The sequence below is a fragment of the Garra rufa genome, chromosome 25 (genome assembly GCF_049309525.1).
Source record: "Garra rufa chromosome 25, GarRuf1.0, whole genome shotgun sequence".
Taxonomy (NCBI): Eukaryota; Metazoa; Chordata; class Actinopteri; order Cypriniformes; family Cyprinidae; genus Garra; species Garra rufa.
The window spans coordinates 14,081,868-14,100,968 of NC_133385.1; the positions used below are offsets into that span (position 1 = coordinate 14,081,868).

At 36.4% G+C, this 19,101-nt stretch overlaps 1 protein-coding gene across 1 annotated transcript in view; it reads right to left on the bottom strand.

Moving 5' to 3' along the window:
- The window catches only part of LOC141301158 (E3 ubiquitin-protein ligase MYCBP2), a 134,989-nt gene extending 116,111 nt beyond the window's left edge, over positions 1-18,878 (bottom strand). Inside the window, exons 1-3 of the mRNA XM_073831398.1 lie at positions 18,242-18,878; positions 13,315-13,390; positions 378-593 (exon numbers count right to left, since the gene is read on the bottom strand). Coding sequence (XP_073687499.1) covers positions 378-593; positions 13,315-13,390; positions 18,242-18,516 — 567 coding nt within the window. The 5' untranslated portion in view covers positions 18,517-18,878. The remainder of the gene's footprint in view (positions 1-377; positions 594-13,314; positions 13,391-18,241) is intronic.
- Positions 18,879-19,101: the final 223 nt, after the last annotated feature.

Consider the following 19,101-nt stretch of genomic DNA (forward strand, 5'->3'; position numbering starts at 1 on the left):
CGGCGGCGTCGTAGGTGGAAACTTGCAGATTAAGGGGGCTCATGTTTTCACATGCTTGCAGAGAAAGGCTTAGCAAAATAAAGTTACTAGGTTGTCCTTTGTATGTTTTCTTGGTTCGTAGATGCACCAGAGACCCGTTTATAGCACTTAAACACGGAAAAGGTCAGATTTTCATGTTTGGTATCATTACCAGACACAGGAATCTCAAATATGATTAACAGCACTGAAGTAATATTCTCATAATATAGCACTGCAGTTATCATAAGAATTACAAAAGGCAAAAATAACAAAACAAAAAAGTTGATTCAAGCTAAATCATGAACGATAGAACTTAATCTCATGACTGGGCTTTCATATACACAATGTCGTCGACTGACCTTGGGCAGTTTGACGGCGGGTTCGCGGTACTCCTCCTCCTCCTCGCTGTCTGAGTCGCCGCTCTGCACAGAGTTGCGGGAGGCCAGGGCCAAAGCGGCCTCCTTCTGCTGCCAGTCCAGCACGCAGTGCCGTACATTACAGTAGACGTTGAACGCAGAGGGGTTGCTGTGGAGTTTGATGTCAGGCACTGGAAAGGCCCCATCCAGAGTCTCTGTCTGTCAGATGATAAAAACAAATACAGAATTAGGGGAGGGATGGAGGGAGACAGACTGTGATTAGAGACAGTAGGTTATGATGTGTGTAGTACTACAAGCCTTGGGGAACATTGTACTTCATCGATTTTTCTAAGGCAACTAGATGTGCAACTGTTTGTAGGTCTACATATATTCAAAATAAAACATAGAAACACACATTCATCATCATATTAGCCAAAGGTATATTTGTAGCAATTGGCAAAAATACATTGTATGGGTCAAAATGAACGATTTTTCTTTTATGCCAAAAATCGTTAGGATATTAAGTCAAGATCATGTACACACAGAAAATTTCCGACCATAGATAAATAAAAAATTAAGTTTTGATTAGTAATATGCATTGCTAAGAACTTCATTTGAACAACTTTAAATGGCAAATTCCTCAGATTTTTTTTTTTTTCTTTGCACCCCCTGATTACAGATTTTCTAATAGTTGTATCTTGGCCAAATATTGTCCCATCATAACAAACTATACATCAATGGAAAGCTTATTTATTCAGATGATTGAACCTAATGACTGGTTTTGTGGTGCAGGGTCGCTTTCATTTGATTAAAAAATATTATATAGTTAATGTTTCATGCCTTTCACGCTTTCAGTATTTTAGTTAATGTGTATCAAATCTAGAAAAATTAAAAGACAACACAGACATTCTATAAATAAATAAAAAAACATTTTATAGTGCCCATTATTGTAAAAAAAAAAAAGCAATACATTGAGTTAACATTCTATTAACTCAATTCAACATTTTCTTGATTATTACAGTTAAATTAAATCATTAAAACACAATACACAACCAAAAAAAATCAATAGATAATTTTTATTGATAAATATTTGTACTGACACATTTTTTATACTTTAATAAATACAAGGAGATCCAAAAAAATTAAAACAGAAAGAAACAGAATCCAGAAAAATTAAAAGACAAAACAGAAGCTCTAAAATAATAATAATAATAATAATAATAATTATTATTATTATTATTATTATAATGCCCATTATTGTAAAAAAAAATTTAAAAAAATTATTCAGTTAACATTTTATTAACTCAATTCCACATTTTCTTGATTATTACAGTTAAATTAAATTATGAAAAAAAAAATCCACACCAAAAAAAAAAAACAATTAATTATTTTTATTGATAAATATTTGTATTGACACATTTTTTAGAATTGAATAAACAAAGGAAGATTAAAAAAAAAACAGAAAAAAACAGAGTTCAGAAAAATAAACACTTGAAAACAGGGGGGGAGGGGATTTGGGATAAAATAAAACTGATTGGGCCAATATTAAAAGTTTTTTTTTTTTTTTTTTAAGTTTTTTGGGGTGGGGTGCATGACCACAGGCTTATAAATTAAATATTTTAAATACTGTAAAAACATTAAAAATAAATAAAAATATAATTTCATTTGTAAAAATATATATTTTTTTACAAAACATTTTTTTCTTTTTAAAATATTTAAAAAAAAAAATTTTTTAAATATAAGTCATTATAGCAATAATAAAAATGAAAATAATATTATAAACCAGACAGCTCAAAGCTATCTCACAACCAGTTCGTACATTTTTTACGAGGTGGCTAAAATCGTACAAATTCATACGAATTGGGGAACTCAATACACATGATTTTGCAAATATCATATGAATCCGTAGGGGTAAGGTGGTACGAGTAAGGTCATACAAATTCGTGCAAATTAACCACCTTGTAAAATATGTACGAATTGGCATGAGATCGGGTTGGCCAGTTCAGACTTAATCCTAATGAGATACATTGTAAAATACTCTATATACACACACGTTACCGCAATTTTATTTCAATGCGGCAATTTGTCACAGACAATGTAATTTAATCTGTATTTTGAATCTAAATAACACCCATGTTGATGTTTCTTCATATGCCACCTGTAAGTAACACAAAGCAGTCCTACCCACTAATAACCACATGGATAAATCCACCATAGTATAAAAAGTAATTAATTTTAGTAAGAAAAAAGTCAACCGTTGCACTGTTGCACCGTCATATTGACCAGCCCTACAATGTATCTAAAGTTTCATTGTCTCCTTCATCAAACCATCCCCTGACAGTCTCAACTCATCCATTTGTCTTCTTATTTGTCTACCTGCCCATAATAAGAGGATGATGTAATGCAGGGAAGGTCATTCATTTTTAGGCGGACACCACAGAGAAATCTACCCCCCTGTGTTTGGCACAGCGACGTCAGACATCTGAAGTCATTAGGAAGCCACACATCTGATCCATGCCTAGCAGCTCAGTACACTTCCTGTGATTTGCTATCATTGCTGCAAAGAATCAACAGCTTGGTTAAGGTGTTACCCAACTAACTGACTCCAAATCAGCTTTTGATTTGGGGAGGATGTCTCTTAGCTTCTGAACTCTTGTCCTCGTCAGTCAGCGGTGCGGTTGCTGATGGAAGAGACATGATAGACTACACGACTGCCTCTGACTTTGCTCTGCAATTCACCGTCCCGGATTCGCAATGCCCCACTTTGGCAGTAAAATCAATATGAAGCTCACTGAAGTAAATCATGTATAGCTTCAATGAGGAAAAAGATTTACATTTAGTAAACACAGACTGCTCTGCCTCCTGTTTTTATTGTATTAGTCGTTTAAGTATTGAGGAGCCCCAGAAAAAAAAAAAAAAAAACTCTGCCTCTAAAATTCAAACTATATCAATGATGCCAGTTTCCAGAAGTTGAGTACAGTGACAGAGCAAATCTACAACAGCATGGCAAATAAAATTATACTTATATATATATATATATATATATATACACACACACATTTTAACCAAATTCAGAATTAAATGTGTGGTCGAAAACTGAAAATTACTTTTTTTTAAACTTATTTTAAACATTTTTTTTTATTTAATTGTATTAACTTTGTGGCACCAATATGAATTATTTACAGAAACATCAAAATCATTCATTTAGCCTAAAACCCAAACCAAAAATACATTTTATTTAATTGAATTTAATAAAAGGTTAAAAAAATTAAATTTTCAGGGCCTATAAAATAATTTTGAGGGGTTTTTTTGTTTGACAAATTAGTTTTTTTATATCAAATTCTGTGTTTTTCAATACTTTTTTGTATTCTATTTTAGTGGTTTCATTCAAATTTAATTAAGAAAAAATCTCTAATTTATGATTTTATTAGTCTAAAACTTTTTGTTCTGTGTGTGTTGTGTATTTACATTTTTCTGGTAAATAAATTCTGGTAAATAATTATTTCTGGTAAATATTCATTAGAAAATAATGTTTGAATAATAATATTACTATTAGTAGAAGTACTATCATTACATTAAGGAATATATTTGTCAGTTTTTCACAAACTCTTATTTTGACAGGATGTGGTGAAGACCTTTAAGTTTCTGCGTATATGATATGAAAATAGTTTTTCTCACAAAAAACGGTAAAATGTGCATGAAGGGACTTTTCAAACAGTTCTAGAGATTATGTTTATGTGTTCATGTACTCATATATAGAGGCAGCGGAGGCTCAAAACACAGCTTAATCTACACAGACTTGCCCTTAAGTGCTCCAACCTAGTTTTGATCAGTTCAAATGAGACATTTTCTGCATCACAGAAATCATAGGGCCCTAACTGTTTCTTTCAACATACCTTCTGATGTTCATTTATGTTTATTTTGTGCTATAACTAGTAGTAAAAAGATAAAGATGATCTGTTCACATGCTGCTTGAACTGAGGGTTCTACAGTGATCTGTCACATTATTTTAAACAGCACCAAAACAATAATTGTTTCATTTTATAATAACACTGACAGAATTTAAAAGAAAAAAACTTTGCTTCATGCCAAAAGTAACAACGCTTAATGCAATCAAGCTTTCAAAAAATAAGAATCAATTAAAATCAAGAAATTTATACACTCAATTAGAGGTCTGCATTCCCGCGGCTCTCCCGCGGGAACCGCGGGACCCGACCAGAATTCTTGCGACGCGGGAATAAATTTCCAAATAAAAGCGGTTGCGGTCGGTAACTCCGGTGTAATTTGAACGGGAGCGGGCGGTAACAATATCCCGTTCCCGACGTATTTTCTGAACAGCAAATCTGAGCTTTACTCATTTTTATCGAGCACCTGTCGGCAACAGCCTGCGCTGATAACTGTTATGCACTCATGGACCAGTGCTTTCTGCGTCATGCATTTTATTGGCAAGGTCTCATAGGCGCGGAAATGGGGTACTGATGGTGTTTTTCTGTGGGCAAATGTTTATCAGCGTTACTCCAGAGCGCAAAGCCACGTTTGGAGTGCCAAAATCTTCATAAAGTTATGCTGACTGATTTTTCGCAATCCGTGTGGTTGTTAACTCCTGACCCAAACCCGTCTTTTTTCCGCTTTGCCAAAACAATTTATACTACTACGGCAATTAAAACAGTTCAGTTTTGTATGTAATGGAAAAGTGATTATAATTTTGTTTCTTTTTTATTAAGTTAATTTAGAAAAAAGCGTTTGGAGCATTTTTTGTTCGTTAAACGTAAGCTTTTTGTTTCTTAAAGTAACGACCAAGCGGAGTTGACTGTGCTTGAATTTGACTTCTCAAATCACGAATTGGCTACATATATAGATATAAATAATAATATATAAATGTGCGCTATTTGGCGCATGTCTGTGCGGAGAGTGGAAGCTAAAATGCATTTAGGCTCAAGCCCGATCACTTACATTTTTTTTTCAGTGTAAACTATTTAACCGTTGTTTTTGTCAGACATGATAAATATATACAGAAAGCTTTAAATTAGTACTTAACGAAATAAAACAGATCGAAAACAAAAACTCTTTTATTATGCAGCTAATCCGTAAAGATGAATTTCTCTCTAAAGGTGCGTCCAATGAGGAGATGGATGAGGAGGATCGTTAAAAACTCAGAAAACACAATAGTTTATAAATAAATTATTAAAATATCTCCTTACTATTTCACAGTCATGTTGATTATTTTTGCTGGTGTTGTGACAAGCTACTGCCTACTGCGTGCACTTTTTTATCACCATTGAATGTATAAAATATAATTGTAGCCCGCATTTGATCTATGACGGGGTGAAATACAGGGCTGTAATATACGTCTTAACAGTGGAACATGGAAATATAATAGATGTACTGCGAAAAAAAAGTTTTATAAACTCGATATTGTTTCCTGATGGTTAAATGTGAGATTCTGGAAACGAGAACTAATTTTAGCGGGAACGGTCGGGTCGGGAAGAAAATTATTCTAAGCGGGTAGCGGGTGAACAAAGTGTGAATATATAGCGGGAGCGGGTGGGTGCGGAATAAAACCTCGCGGGAGCGGGCGGGAGCGGGACTAGAAAAGCAGTCCCGCGCAGACCTCTACACTCAATCCAACCCTAATGTACACTGTTCTGCTTATAGAACTGAAACTTGCCAAAAATATGCTAACCTCAAAAAGCAGCCATGAAAACTATACACTCCAAAAAAATGCTGGGTCATTTTTTTAATATTTTTACCCAGGTACATGCCGGGTCATTTTTACTGTCAATTAGTGTTGTCAAATGTACGACTTCGGTGCCAGTCGGTGCTGAAGTTTTTAAAATGTCCATTCCCGCTGTTCAACATCACTCAAATGTTATCGGGAAATGGATGTTTTTAAAAATTCCTGTAGCGACTGCTACCAAAGTCAGTACTTTTGACAAAACTACTGCCAATACGAATGACAAACCCTCTCACAAACCTACCAAGTTCTGGGTCAGTGTAACCCAATGTTGGATAGTCTGTGCTAAACCAGTTAAAACTGGATACATTTGTCAAAGATCCTTCTGTGTTTTGTTCTGAGAGAAAACTTGACTGATGGGAAACTACCCGAATAAAATTAGGTTTGTATTACATTGTATTCCTGTCAAATTGTATAAAGAGAAAAACGATTGTAGTCTCACGTTTCATCTTTTTTGTTTACATGTACGTCCCAGCTAACATCTGCTTGGAATGCTAGACTACACTGGATCTACACCCAAAGTCAACGTCACATTGTCGCCACCAAGTTTCACCTCTTATCAAACGAATGCATGACCAGGACTGAAACATGACGCAACTTCATTGTTATATGTTTGACGGGTTGAAACTGAAACTTAAATGTCAGATAGACGAGATGGCACGAGGTGAAGCTGATTTTGACGTAACTTTTCAATAAGATTATCATTTACTGATACCAGTTTTCTTTCCACAGATTCCCAGTGGCTGCTGCTGCGGCTCCTGTTTTTCATTTAAAATATAAAACCTTCCATATCAGGTCGACTGACCCAGCAAATGGGTTAATGTATAAAACCCAACAAACTGGGTCAAAATAACCCAGCATATGTTCTGTCCAATATTTACTCAGCGCTGGATTGCCAAATAACCCAAAAATGCTTGTTTTTAATCCAGTATGTTTAGAGCGCACCTATAGAAATATTGTGCTCAACAAAGAGGACTTCTGCTGTTTTCCCACTGACATTTCAGTTCATTCAATAACAACACATTCAGCCACAAACTGAGAAAGCAACCAATGGACATAACAAGCACTTAGAACAACCTTTACCAAAACCATAATTGGGCAAGGCAAGGAAAGGAGATGTTCCTTTGTAGATGCACAATTAGAGAACACATACAAAACCAATAGCCAACGAATGGAAAATAAAGACTAGTATATCAGCCTGATACAAGAAGGGATGTTTCAAATGAACACATCATGAAGAAAGAAAATTGATGCACTTTGATAAACGCTCTTCAAACACACTGTAAGCCGTTTCTTTACATTGTAAATTGCAGCTCTGTGGTGTTTGAGATTCAACATCTTTAGCACCAAACCTAATGTGCTCTGTGGTAATATCAATCATAGATGGCAACACACCGCGGTCACACAGTGATGTGTAAATTAAACCTGCACTGTATCAGCTATTCCCGTCTGCAGCCAACAATTGGTGTCTTGCTGTAGCAAGTGACAAACCGTGGCACAAGAACTCAGCTAAATAAAACACTGAGGGGCTTGAAGGTTGTATAAGAAAGTCAGTTGTCTGTACAAGAGTACATGAGTCATACTATACACAATTTACCCACAAGTCCCATCACTGTCGCCTGAAGGGTCAAAGGTAAATAATACCAGCTTACAAGAAACGCTGGTAAAATGAGAATAGCTAGATTTAAGATCATCACCCATGCTACAAGCCAATGTTACAAAATAAGTTTCATAAAAAGACTAAAAAAAGTCAATAAAATGATTATCGCAGTAGTTCCATTTCTTTGCGATTATGTGTTAAATTTAGGGATGATTTATTGAGTATTCATAATATTTTCATCATGTGATCACATAAAATTAACGGATTAGCTCATGCCTTTCTTTCTTCAGTTGAAAAAAAATTAAGGTTTTTGAGAAAAACATTCCAGGATTTTTCTCCATATAGTGGACTCCAATGGGGATCAAAAGGTTGAAGGTCTAAATTGGAGTTTCAATACAGCTTCAGAGGGCTCTAAACCATCCCAGTCAAGGAATAAGGGCCTTATCTAGTGAAACAACTGGTCATTTAAAAATAATAATAATAATAAAATTGATTGAATTGACCTTTTAAGCACAAATGCTTGTCTTGGACAAGCTCTGTGACTTCAACCATTATGTAATCACATTGAAAAGGTGGTTAGTTCTTCATCTGTGTACTCAAAAAGGTAGGCTGAAAAAGTGAAATGCTGTAATCATCTGCTGCGAAAATAAAGCATATCTAGTGCCCGTAGCATTACCAAACAGGCGTTAAACTCACAGCACATGCAATAAGTTGAACTGAGCCGTTCTATAGCACAGAAAACACTGGATCATGAGCTGATCGCCTGAACGAAGTGCGCGCTTCGCTTTGAAACATGCTGCGAAAAGAGGCTTGATGAAAGGATTAAGCCACATTATGCTTTCAATTTTAGCTCGTTTGCCATAATGGCCCAAAACACAACTTTAAAACCTTTTATGTTATGTTATCATGCGACTACGATGATATCGAGACGGTTTTGCTATCGCGATACCACGATATTGATAATCAGTGTTGGGGAAAGTTACTGTTGAAAGTAATGCATTACAATATGGAGTTACTCCCTAAAAATGTAACTTATTACGTTACTTAGTTACTTTTTATGGAAAGTAATGTGTTACGTTACTTTTGCGTTACTTTTTAAATCTGGGCAGGGCTTGCTTGTTTGTTTCAATATAAAAAGTTCTATTTTTGGCAAATGTAAAAGCCTTTTCACACCAAAAGCTTCAGGCTTAGAGAAAGTAAATTCACATCTGTACAGTAGACCACAGAAGAAAAAATGTCAACTCTTCAGCAATCAAAAACAAAAAAGGATAACAAATGTTAGATTATTTTGAGTAATTTTTGCTTATTAGTATGGGTGAATTGGATCAAAGGTTGGCAGCAAAGACATCAGTTAATAAAAGGGGATTAAATACATAAAGGATATTTGTACTATTTAACATTTAATTATTGCAGGTTTGCATTGAATCTGACTGTTTTTATTCATTTTGAGGAATACTGTATCTGTTTTTTTTTAGTGAGTGAGATGAATTAATGCATGTTCACATTTATTCTAGAACTAAAGTAACATCTTACTCATAATTTCTCTCAACATGGGGACAGGAGAGCTTTTAATAATATCTCAACAAATGGGGGGAAAAAGTAACTCAGATATTTTCTTGTCAATTAAAAAGTAATGTGTCACTTTACTAGTTACTTGGAAAAAGTAATATTATTATGTAACTTGCGTTACTTGTAATGCGATACCCCCAACACTGTTGATAATCCCGTTACATCCATAGTATTAATTGTTATACTCACATAAGTGAAATAATGAAAAAGAAACAGTGCTGAAAACTAGATTTTTACAGTATTTCAAAATGTTTAATGCAAGGAGTACAGATGTTTGATCAACAAGTTAGTTCTTAGGGCACGCAGAAATACAAAGACTCCTTTGAAAAAGAAATAAATCTGCCTTTTTGAAGGCACTTCAAAGCAAACACATGAACATCAAATATATATACACTTAAATAGAAGCGAAATAAATTTCACTTTTTATCTATATCGCCCAGTCTTAGTCATCAGTAGCACAAAGCTGTCTGGTATTACATAACATCACAGGTCAAGAGAGAAATCCAAGCAGCAGGGCAGTGAACTTATGAAGACACGTTCTGATCCATCAAACAAAGCAAACCGAAGCGCTTGAACATGACATTTCAGCAGAACGTCTTCAAGACGAGCACCTCCCTGCTGAAGAAACACCACCCATCTGTTTGTGAGCAAACAAAGGCAAGGAGCTCCTTTTAAGGAGGCTGTGGCAGAGAAAGAGTAATATATAAGTGAGCTCTTTTCTCCTTAGCCAGCAGGGTTTTAGGGTGGAGGATTATGACTGCATATCTACAATCGCATTATTCTCTTTTACCCCTGCATGTGAAGCACTCACATCCACTGGGGAAAACAGAGTGCCTGGGAAAGGATATCCAAACACAATCAGGCATTAACCCCCACACATGCTTTGGGGAATGGCAAGACAATACACAATCTCCAACAGAAGACATTTTGGGTCTCTGAGCGCTGGTAAACGCTGCAGACGTAACGAGACAAACCCTGCTGCCAGCCACACCATAGGTGCACTCGGTGCAGGAGATGGAGGAAGCTGTTGCCATGGCAACATGCAACACATGGGTCGCCAAGCAACAGCCAATCGTGACCCCGCCACTCCCGCATTCTCCGCCATGTGTGTCAGTGTTTACTGGTATCTTCTCAACTGTGACGACTAAAGCAGTTTCCAAGCAGGAAAATATGTATGTAGAAATATGTATACATATGTGCACTCTAAAAAATGCTGGGTTCAGCCCATTGGGTCAATTTATTGGGTTGTTTTCTAATATTTTTACCCAGGTGCTGGGTAGTTTTTCTGCACTCTATCTGCACTCTAAAAAAAGGCAGATTCAAATGTTTTTACCTAAATCCTGAGTTCAGCTTGTTAAGTCATTTTATTGGGATATTTTTAATAATTTTTTACACAGATGCCAGGTAGTTTTTTTTGTAACTAATCTGTTGGGTCATTTTTAATACTGGGTTATTTTCTTCCACCCAGTAGAGTTCAGCCTGTCTCTAACGAAACAACCTAGCTGCTGAGTTACACTCAAGAGTGCAGGCTTTTTGAGTCCTTAACAGGAGAGACCGGTTATCAGTGCAACTGATGCGGCGCAAAATAAAGGTTTGTATACATTTTAATTCATCTATAAAGTCTTTACTGTGCTGTAAATTATATTATTTTATGCAACACAACATACAAGGATGAGATGTCAGTCAGCTGCTTCAGCAGCGGTCGTTTTACATGATGGAAATGCCTTTTGCCTTATATAACATACAGTAAACTGATACATTATAACGTTAAAATATGTTCTCTAATCTGTGTAGTGTTTGTTTATGGGCAGGTTATGGAGTCAGTCACGGCATCTTTCAGCTATGAGTTAAACACAAGGTTCAACACCGGTTCAGATTTTGGCGACACACTGGCATAAGAAAATTAGCATTATTTCGGTGAAAAGTGATTACAGAGAACGACTGAATACACTTAAATTAAAATGCTGCTTTTAAATATTGCATTTTTTTATTTCTAAAATGCTTGTTAATAAGTTTAAAGGTCACACTGTACACCTTTATGCATGTTTATTTTAGTTGTTGTTGATGTCCTTAAAGTTCCCATGAAATCAAACTTAAAGTTGGCTTTTAATATGAATATGTTAGCCTTAAGGTTATCTATAAGCTAGTGTGCTTCAAAGCAACGACAAAATTTGCATTTACAAGATAAGACCATTCAAAACTTAGTCTCTCACTTCAGCCAATATAAATCAACGATTTTGATGACATCACCCTGCACTTCAGCTTCTCATCAAACGTTCCGTCCAATCAAATGCTCTGTAGAATCCGTAGCGTCCCGCCCCCTACACTATAAATAGACGTTGAAGCTACGGCTGAGATCGGTCACTTGATCACAGTGTTAGTGTTTTCTGTATGATGAATGGCATGTAGTGCACAATGTAGGCGATAGGGAACGATTCAGATAGTGTAAACGCTTTCCATTGGGGCAAATGAGGTCTGGTTTCACGTTGTGTCACGCGAACCGCGGCAGCATGCACAGTCTGGTCCAGAGACGCGATAGCACGGAGCAGATCATATGCGTGAGTCTGCATGTATTAAACAACACAGCCTCTGCATTATTATGATCACTATTCTGTTTTAGTAAGAGTTTCATACTGAATCTAGGAGGTAATCTATTAGACTGTGGCTATCATAAGCGTACAAAAGCGGCTTTACCGAGCTCAACGGCTCTAAATGAAACGCTATTGGCTATTTTAAAAAAGTGGACAGGGCTGCGTGATACGTTCCACCCTGTTTTCCTGTTTCAGTTAAAATTATGTCACCACATAGAATAATGATGCGTGTTTCAAGGCACTTCAGTGGACCTTTAAGAATATTTGCGGTAGAAGCGTCAAAAACCATCTCAATATATTTTTACAGCTCTCTTAGGAGCTGCCAAAAACAGGTCAATTTTGGCCTGTCTAATTAATATTCATGAGCCTCTCTTCTGATTGGCCTGTTGTTTTCTGAATGAGCCAACCACAGATAATTAGGGTCATGTATGCTGTAGCCTGCTGTGGCTTGGTGATACTCAACTGGATGTTTTAGAATGGTGAATTAATGTTTGTTTTTGTCTAACACTAAATGCAGTAAGCTACGTGGCATGGACGCGATTGTCAAAAGGAGGGTGGGATGGTGGTTGGTGCTCGGGGTGGTGACTGAGTAGTTCAGACGTCGCATTTTTACGGAAGTCACAGCGGCTCGTAAAAAGGCACAGCAACTTCATGCAGGCTGTGTGCATTTTACTGTGGATTGAATGTTTTGAAACTTACATGGTAGTTACATAGCCCCTAGACCTTATCATGACAATAGCCAGGACATTTTAGTTTTGACAATATGGGACATTTAAATGTGTGTAATATTGTAAATGATGCTGTATTCATCCAAATAAATTGAATTTGTCTTATACTTTTGTCCATGAGTGTTCTTGCTTAATAATAAACGTTCGTCTTTTGATTATTGCTGATGCCTCTATAATTCTGAGTGTGATTTTCAATTTCCATCCCATTTTAAGCCCGCAATGTAATCATTTTTAAACAACAATTGACTTAAATAAAACCCAGCGTGTTTCGTAAAAACATTTAACCCAACCAGCTGGGTCAAAGTAACCCAGCATGTGTTCTGTCCAATATTTACCCAGCACTGGGTTGCCAAACAACCCAATTTGGGTTGTTTTTAACCCAGCATTTTTAGAGTGTAGTTATTGTGAACACTGAACAAAATGGCCAAAGAAAAAACCCACTAAAGATTTAAACTGAAACCTCTACTTCAGCATCTGATGTTAAAAAAAATGATGTATTGATAAGAATAAGTTCTACAGTTCTTGAAAGACATGCATCTTTATGCACTGTGAAAGACTATGAACCCTTTGAAAAGACACTTCTTCAAAATCCGATTCCGTGTATGGAAATGATGCTACCAAAAATGGCTTTTAAACCATATAACTTCACCGTCTGGACAAGGCAGAAAATGTGCAGCACTGAAGACTACAGTATTCAAAGACAGATTCATAATCTTACCTTTGTTCTTGTTTTCACTTTTGATTTGACTTTTTGCCGCCTTTTTAGCTTCTTCTTGCTCAAAGCTTTCTTCCCCCTGGAGAAGAATGACACATGTTAGATCTGGTTTTGCAGTGTCATCTACCAATGAAAACAAATCACATGATTTGCACAGGTTTTCTGAAGGTGAATTTAAATCATGAAGGCCTTTTTAAGTCTAAAGAATTAATTAAAGGAAGTTATGTAAATGCTTAAAGGCATAGTTCACCTAAAAACGAAAATTCTGTCATTAATTACTCGCCTCACGCCTTTGTTCTTCTTCGAAAAAAAATTTGTGGGAAGTGGGAGTTGCGTTACTGTCTACGCAGGGTCAAAAGCTCTCAGATTTCATCAAAAATATCTTAATTTGTGTTCTGACAATGAACAAATGTCTTATGGGTATGGAATGACATGAAGAGGAGTGATTAATGACCATTTTCATTTTTGGGTGAACTGTCCCTTTAAGGAGCAGACAGTGAGCTGCATTAAGAACACTTCAGATTTCCTCTACCTTTTAATCCATTTTACAAAAAAACAATGAGTATGCTAATAATTTTATTGTTCCTTCTGATCACAAAAAGTGATTCTGTTCCTCAGTATTTTTGTCTTGTTTTTAATGAAAATGTCTAAACATTCTTAAATCAAGAGACACATTGAGAGGCAAAATTAAGTGAGTCTTATTTCCTGAGAAACTGATCAAAATGAACAAACATTTAAAGCAGCGATTTTCTGCTACAATTTTATATTTTATTTAAAGGTCTATGTAGATAACATACAAAGACCATTAAGTTTTAATCCAACGCTGCAAGTTATTCTGTCCAATAACTGTCAATTTAAAGGTACAATTCACCCAAAAATGGCAATTACCCCATAATTTACTCACCCTCAAGCCATCCTAGGTGTATATGACTTTCTTCTTACAGGCGAATAAAATCTGAGCTATATTAAAAAATGTCCTGGCTTATCCAAGCTTTATAATGGCAGCGAATGGCTGATGAGATTTTGAAATCCAATAAAGTGCATCCATCCATCATAAAAAGAAAAATATCCATATTGAAAACTTTCTAAACCATAATTTCTGATGGAGGATTTCAATATGAGCCAAAAGGGCTTTTTTCTTGCACAAACACATCGATTCTCTTTAGAAGGCCTTTATTAACCCCTTGGAGCCGAGTGGAGCACTTTTTATGATGGATGGATGCACTTTATTGTACTTCAAAATTTCAACACCCATTCACTGCCATTATAGAGCTTGGAAGAGCCAGGACATTTTTTAATATAACTCCGATGGTATTCGTTTAATGAGTTTAATTTACCCAATTTTCATTTTTGGGTGAATTATCCTTTTAAATAAGAGGAGGTTGTCTACCATATGAAAACTGATTTAACAGTTAATTCTGGGTTTTATATGCTCTTCAGAGATGGAAACTGAACAGCAGCATTAGTCTAAAAAAAAAACATCCAGTGCGTCAATCCAATACCTCACAAACACGACTTTGTTCTCTGGTGGACTTTGCAATTCGATAGAAAGAAATAAAGTAGTCAATCATTTTCGATCTGCCAATTTTTGGATAATGGTTGGCAGTTCAGTGCGCAATATGAATCAGGCACTTAGTGAATTATGGGCATCTGAGGCTGACAGTACTACTAACATTTTTGGTGTTTTCAATTTCACCATGTGTTTTTTATAATTCAAGTATTAGTACTAAGTCAATATACTACTAAAAAGTCCAACGGTCTGACAATCACAGATATCTTAATAGGTCAGCACATGTAGTCCTTCCCTGTAATGTGTGGTTTTAACATGCATTTTTAATAAGCAAAGATTTTAAGAGCAGTAATATCTTAAAGGCACTCCGTTCCAAAATTTGAGCGCTGCCATGTTAACACCTTTGCAATAAAGCACATTGGTTTAAATTTGCTTGCACACCGTAAAATGACACTGTTTGTCTAACATGAGAAACTGCAAACAGCCCAAATCCTAATACAAGGAAAGCGCTCCTGCAGCGGGCGATCATAGTTTTATTTTCATCCAGAGAGCCATCTGAATCTGCTATTATGTAGAACCTTATGTAGGACTAGTGTTGAAGTGTTAGAGCTTGTGTAGAGCAGTAAACAATGGAACAACAGTAGCTGTGAAAGTGAAAGCACAGAGGCTGCTTGTGATGAAGAGCCTGAAGGTTGGGAGGGGCGTTCGATGGTTCAGCGCACTTTGCATGCTATCAACGCTGGTGACGTCATGAGTGGATGGTGTAAGTGTACATTAGCAAACCGTTGGTTTAAAAGGAGCATTAGACCTCAAGGAAAACTGTTTTCAACTTCCTACTTCCCTGAGACTGGAATGAGGAAAAGAAAACGCGGTCATTTTGAGACATGCATTTTGCGGCTCTTCATCATGTGCATTATTCTAAACACCATTTGTATGATTTTTTTGATCATTTTTGCATAGAGAAGTCAGTGACAACATAACATACAGCATTATTTTTGATTGATCTATTGTTAACCTCAAATATCTTAAAAATTGTTGACCTCTAGTCATTCTGTGCTTATTAATGACTGGAGTTGTATGTGTGTGTAAGTTTAATTATGAACCATATGATTTTTTAAGTAAATTTAATATACATTAAAAGCAATCTGGCATATCTAAATAATAATAACAGTAATAATATTGTATGTTTAATGAGTTTGATTTTTTCATTTAATCAAAATCTACTAATCTGCAATGGAGTTAAACATAAACATGCATTATTTTTAATATCTGCTAAGCTGCTAGTATATGACTACTAAAACTTAAGGAAAATCACTTTCATTGCTTCCCAGAATTTTGAATGGGAAAAGGATATGGACACTTCATTTTCATTTTGCATTTCTAATATAATTTGCAACATACCTTTAAAAATGCATCATCACAAATGTGACCCTGGACCACAAAACCAGTCATAAGGGTCAATTTTTTAAATTGAGATTTATACATCATGAATAAATAGGCTTTCCACTGATGTATGGTTTGTTAGGATAGGACAATATCTGGCCGAGATACAACTGTTAGAAAAAATATTGAGAAAATCCCCTTTAAAGTTGTCCAAATGAAGTTCTTAGCAATGCATATATTAATCAAAAATTAAGTTTTTTATATATTTACGGTAAGAAATTTACAAAATATCTTCATGGAACATGATCTTTATTTAATATCCTAATGATTTTTGGCATACAAGAATAATTTTGACACATACAATGTTTTTTGCTATTTCTACAAATATATCTGTGTTACTTAAGACTGGTTTTGTGGTCCAGGGTCACATATATTCTTGTAAGCACATTATCATCATAAACACCAGTAAACAAACAAACAAAAAAAAAATTAATAATAATATAGTTATAAAAATAGTTGATAATATTATATACTAAATAAAATTACAAAATTATGACAGCTGTTACTCTCATATATTTTGGAAAAATATATACTAGATTATTTTTATTGACCTCTACTCAAATTGTGAAAGTATTATTATTCATAAATTTCATTTAAATAAAATCAATTTGGAGAGATCGAGAATCTAAACTTAGTATTCTTTATTTATTAAATCTGAGTCCTAAGTAGCACAAAGTATATTTGTAGCAAAAGCCAAACATACATTGTATGGGTCATAATTATCTATTTTTCTTTTATGCCAAAAAATCATTAGGATATTAAGTAAAGATCATGTTCCAAGAACATATTTTGTAAATTCCCTACCCATAAATATCAAAACTTCACTTTTAATTAGTAATATGCATTGCTAAGAACTTGATCTGAACAATTTTAAAGGCGATTTTCTCAATATTTAGATTTTTTTGCACCCTCAGATTTTCAAATAGTTGTATCTCTGCCAAATATGGTCCTATCCTAACAAACCATGCATCAACGGAAAGGTTATACATTTTCAAAATTGACTCTTATGACTGTTTTTTTTTAGTCCAGGGTCACAAATATGCTGTACTTCATTTGCTAGTTTCACTTGCTAAAGCCTAGAAATGTAAAGTGCTTTCATTTTTACTTTCATTTCATTTTGTTGTTAACTGCGACACAATTTATGGATTAAGCAAAGGTCAAAGTATGAATATATGAGCAGAAACAATAATGATTTGTACAGTTTGATAACTAATAAGAGACTGATGTGAGGTAAAACACGTCAAAGAGCTTGTGTGTGTGAGTGTGTGTTTCTCTCTACAGCAGGGTGACGTCAGGCAAAACAGAGCCCAGCCCTTCACCTCAACGAGACACACGCCTGCTGCTTTGAATATATAAGACACAACGTGTAATATCGTTGAATAAGCCACAGTTATGTAAATCAAGTATCTGGTTATGAATAACAACCTCCATGAACATGCAATATCTACAACCTGAACTGAAAGTATAAGACGTCTCACAAGCATGACAACGTTTCGCTAGTCTTAAATGTACACTAATTTAATGTGGAAGGTTTTTGCATAACATATTGTCTATGCACTGTATTTGAAGCCAGTTAAGTTACATCCTGCGCATCAAACTCATTCAGCCACGTCCTATTAGCACAACACTAACTGTTAACGTTATGTTATAAGCCTAAACAGCTGCTTAACAGCTTTAGCTATTGATTTAGTTGTGCACGATGTCTCCGAACTACACTGTTAACCGTGACAGCAGAGTTTAAACGTTCACGAATCAAAATCAACACAAACTGAGCATCTCCATCGATCGGCAGGAGATGAAACGAGCGTTTTAGCTGCGCTCGCTAATGCGATCTCGCTAAGGAAGTTAGCCGCATGCTAACTGCTACTGCTGTTTGGGCTCAAATGAGCTCAAATGGGTTTTGTTTACAAACACGTCCAGCCGCACGCCATCAAGGCCGGTTCGTCACCCGGAACCGAGCCGGTAAATCAGACCCACCTGCCGAGGTTTAGCCCCTGCTCTTTGTCGTTGATCGCGGTGGTGTAAATCCTCCGGTACCGCTCCGCCAGTGCTCGCCCTGAGAGAAGAAGCTGGTAGCGGCTCCGACAATCCGAGCGGGCCCCCACAACGGGACAGGAGCCCATCCCTGATCCGATCGATGCGAAATCGTTTCCAGCTCCGGGAATGACCCTGACACCGAGCCCCATGGAGTGGGATGAGGAGGACGGAATCCCGCTGCCACCGGCACCCGCTGCCGCAGCAGCACACATCATCGTTTAGGGGAACAACGCATATATTAGATTACAATGACAGTCAACAGAGCTAAAAGTCCGAAGCACACCCCATAAATCCGCTCCGCAAACCGCAAAAACGCCCGGCGAATTACATCCGAGTTAACGTTATCTCCAATTAAAACGACGTTTACGGTTAGCCGCTCTGCTGCAACTGCGAAATACGCTTCCCTTCCTTCGCCTCGGTCAAAAACCAACCGTTATTTCCTCGATTGCAGGCGATCCAACTGTCTCAAGTGAAATAAATCAAACGCACGAACTGACGTCCGTGCTTTGCGTTTGTTCCTGCTGTTTTTCTTGACCCCGTAAAGACAGCACCCCTAGTAGCGCTGCCATCTTAGCTTCATCATCCTTCCCTGTTCATGTCGCTGACTGTCAAGCATGCTGGGATACATTCCCATCCATAGCACACAGCGGATGTGTTTCAAAACGCGACGCGCGGCCTACCCGGCCACTATTTTGGAGGATTCTAAACGCGCCTAGAGTGCTGTCTTGTTAGGGGACTCGGTAGATTTTGAAACACGCGCGCTGTACTAATGGAGCGGTCGAGTATAACGCGTCAGATGC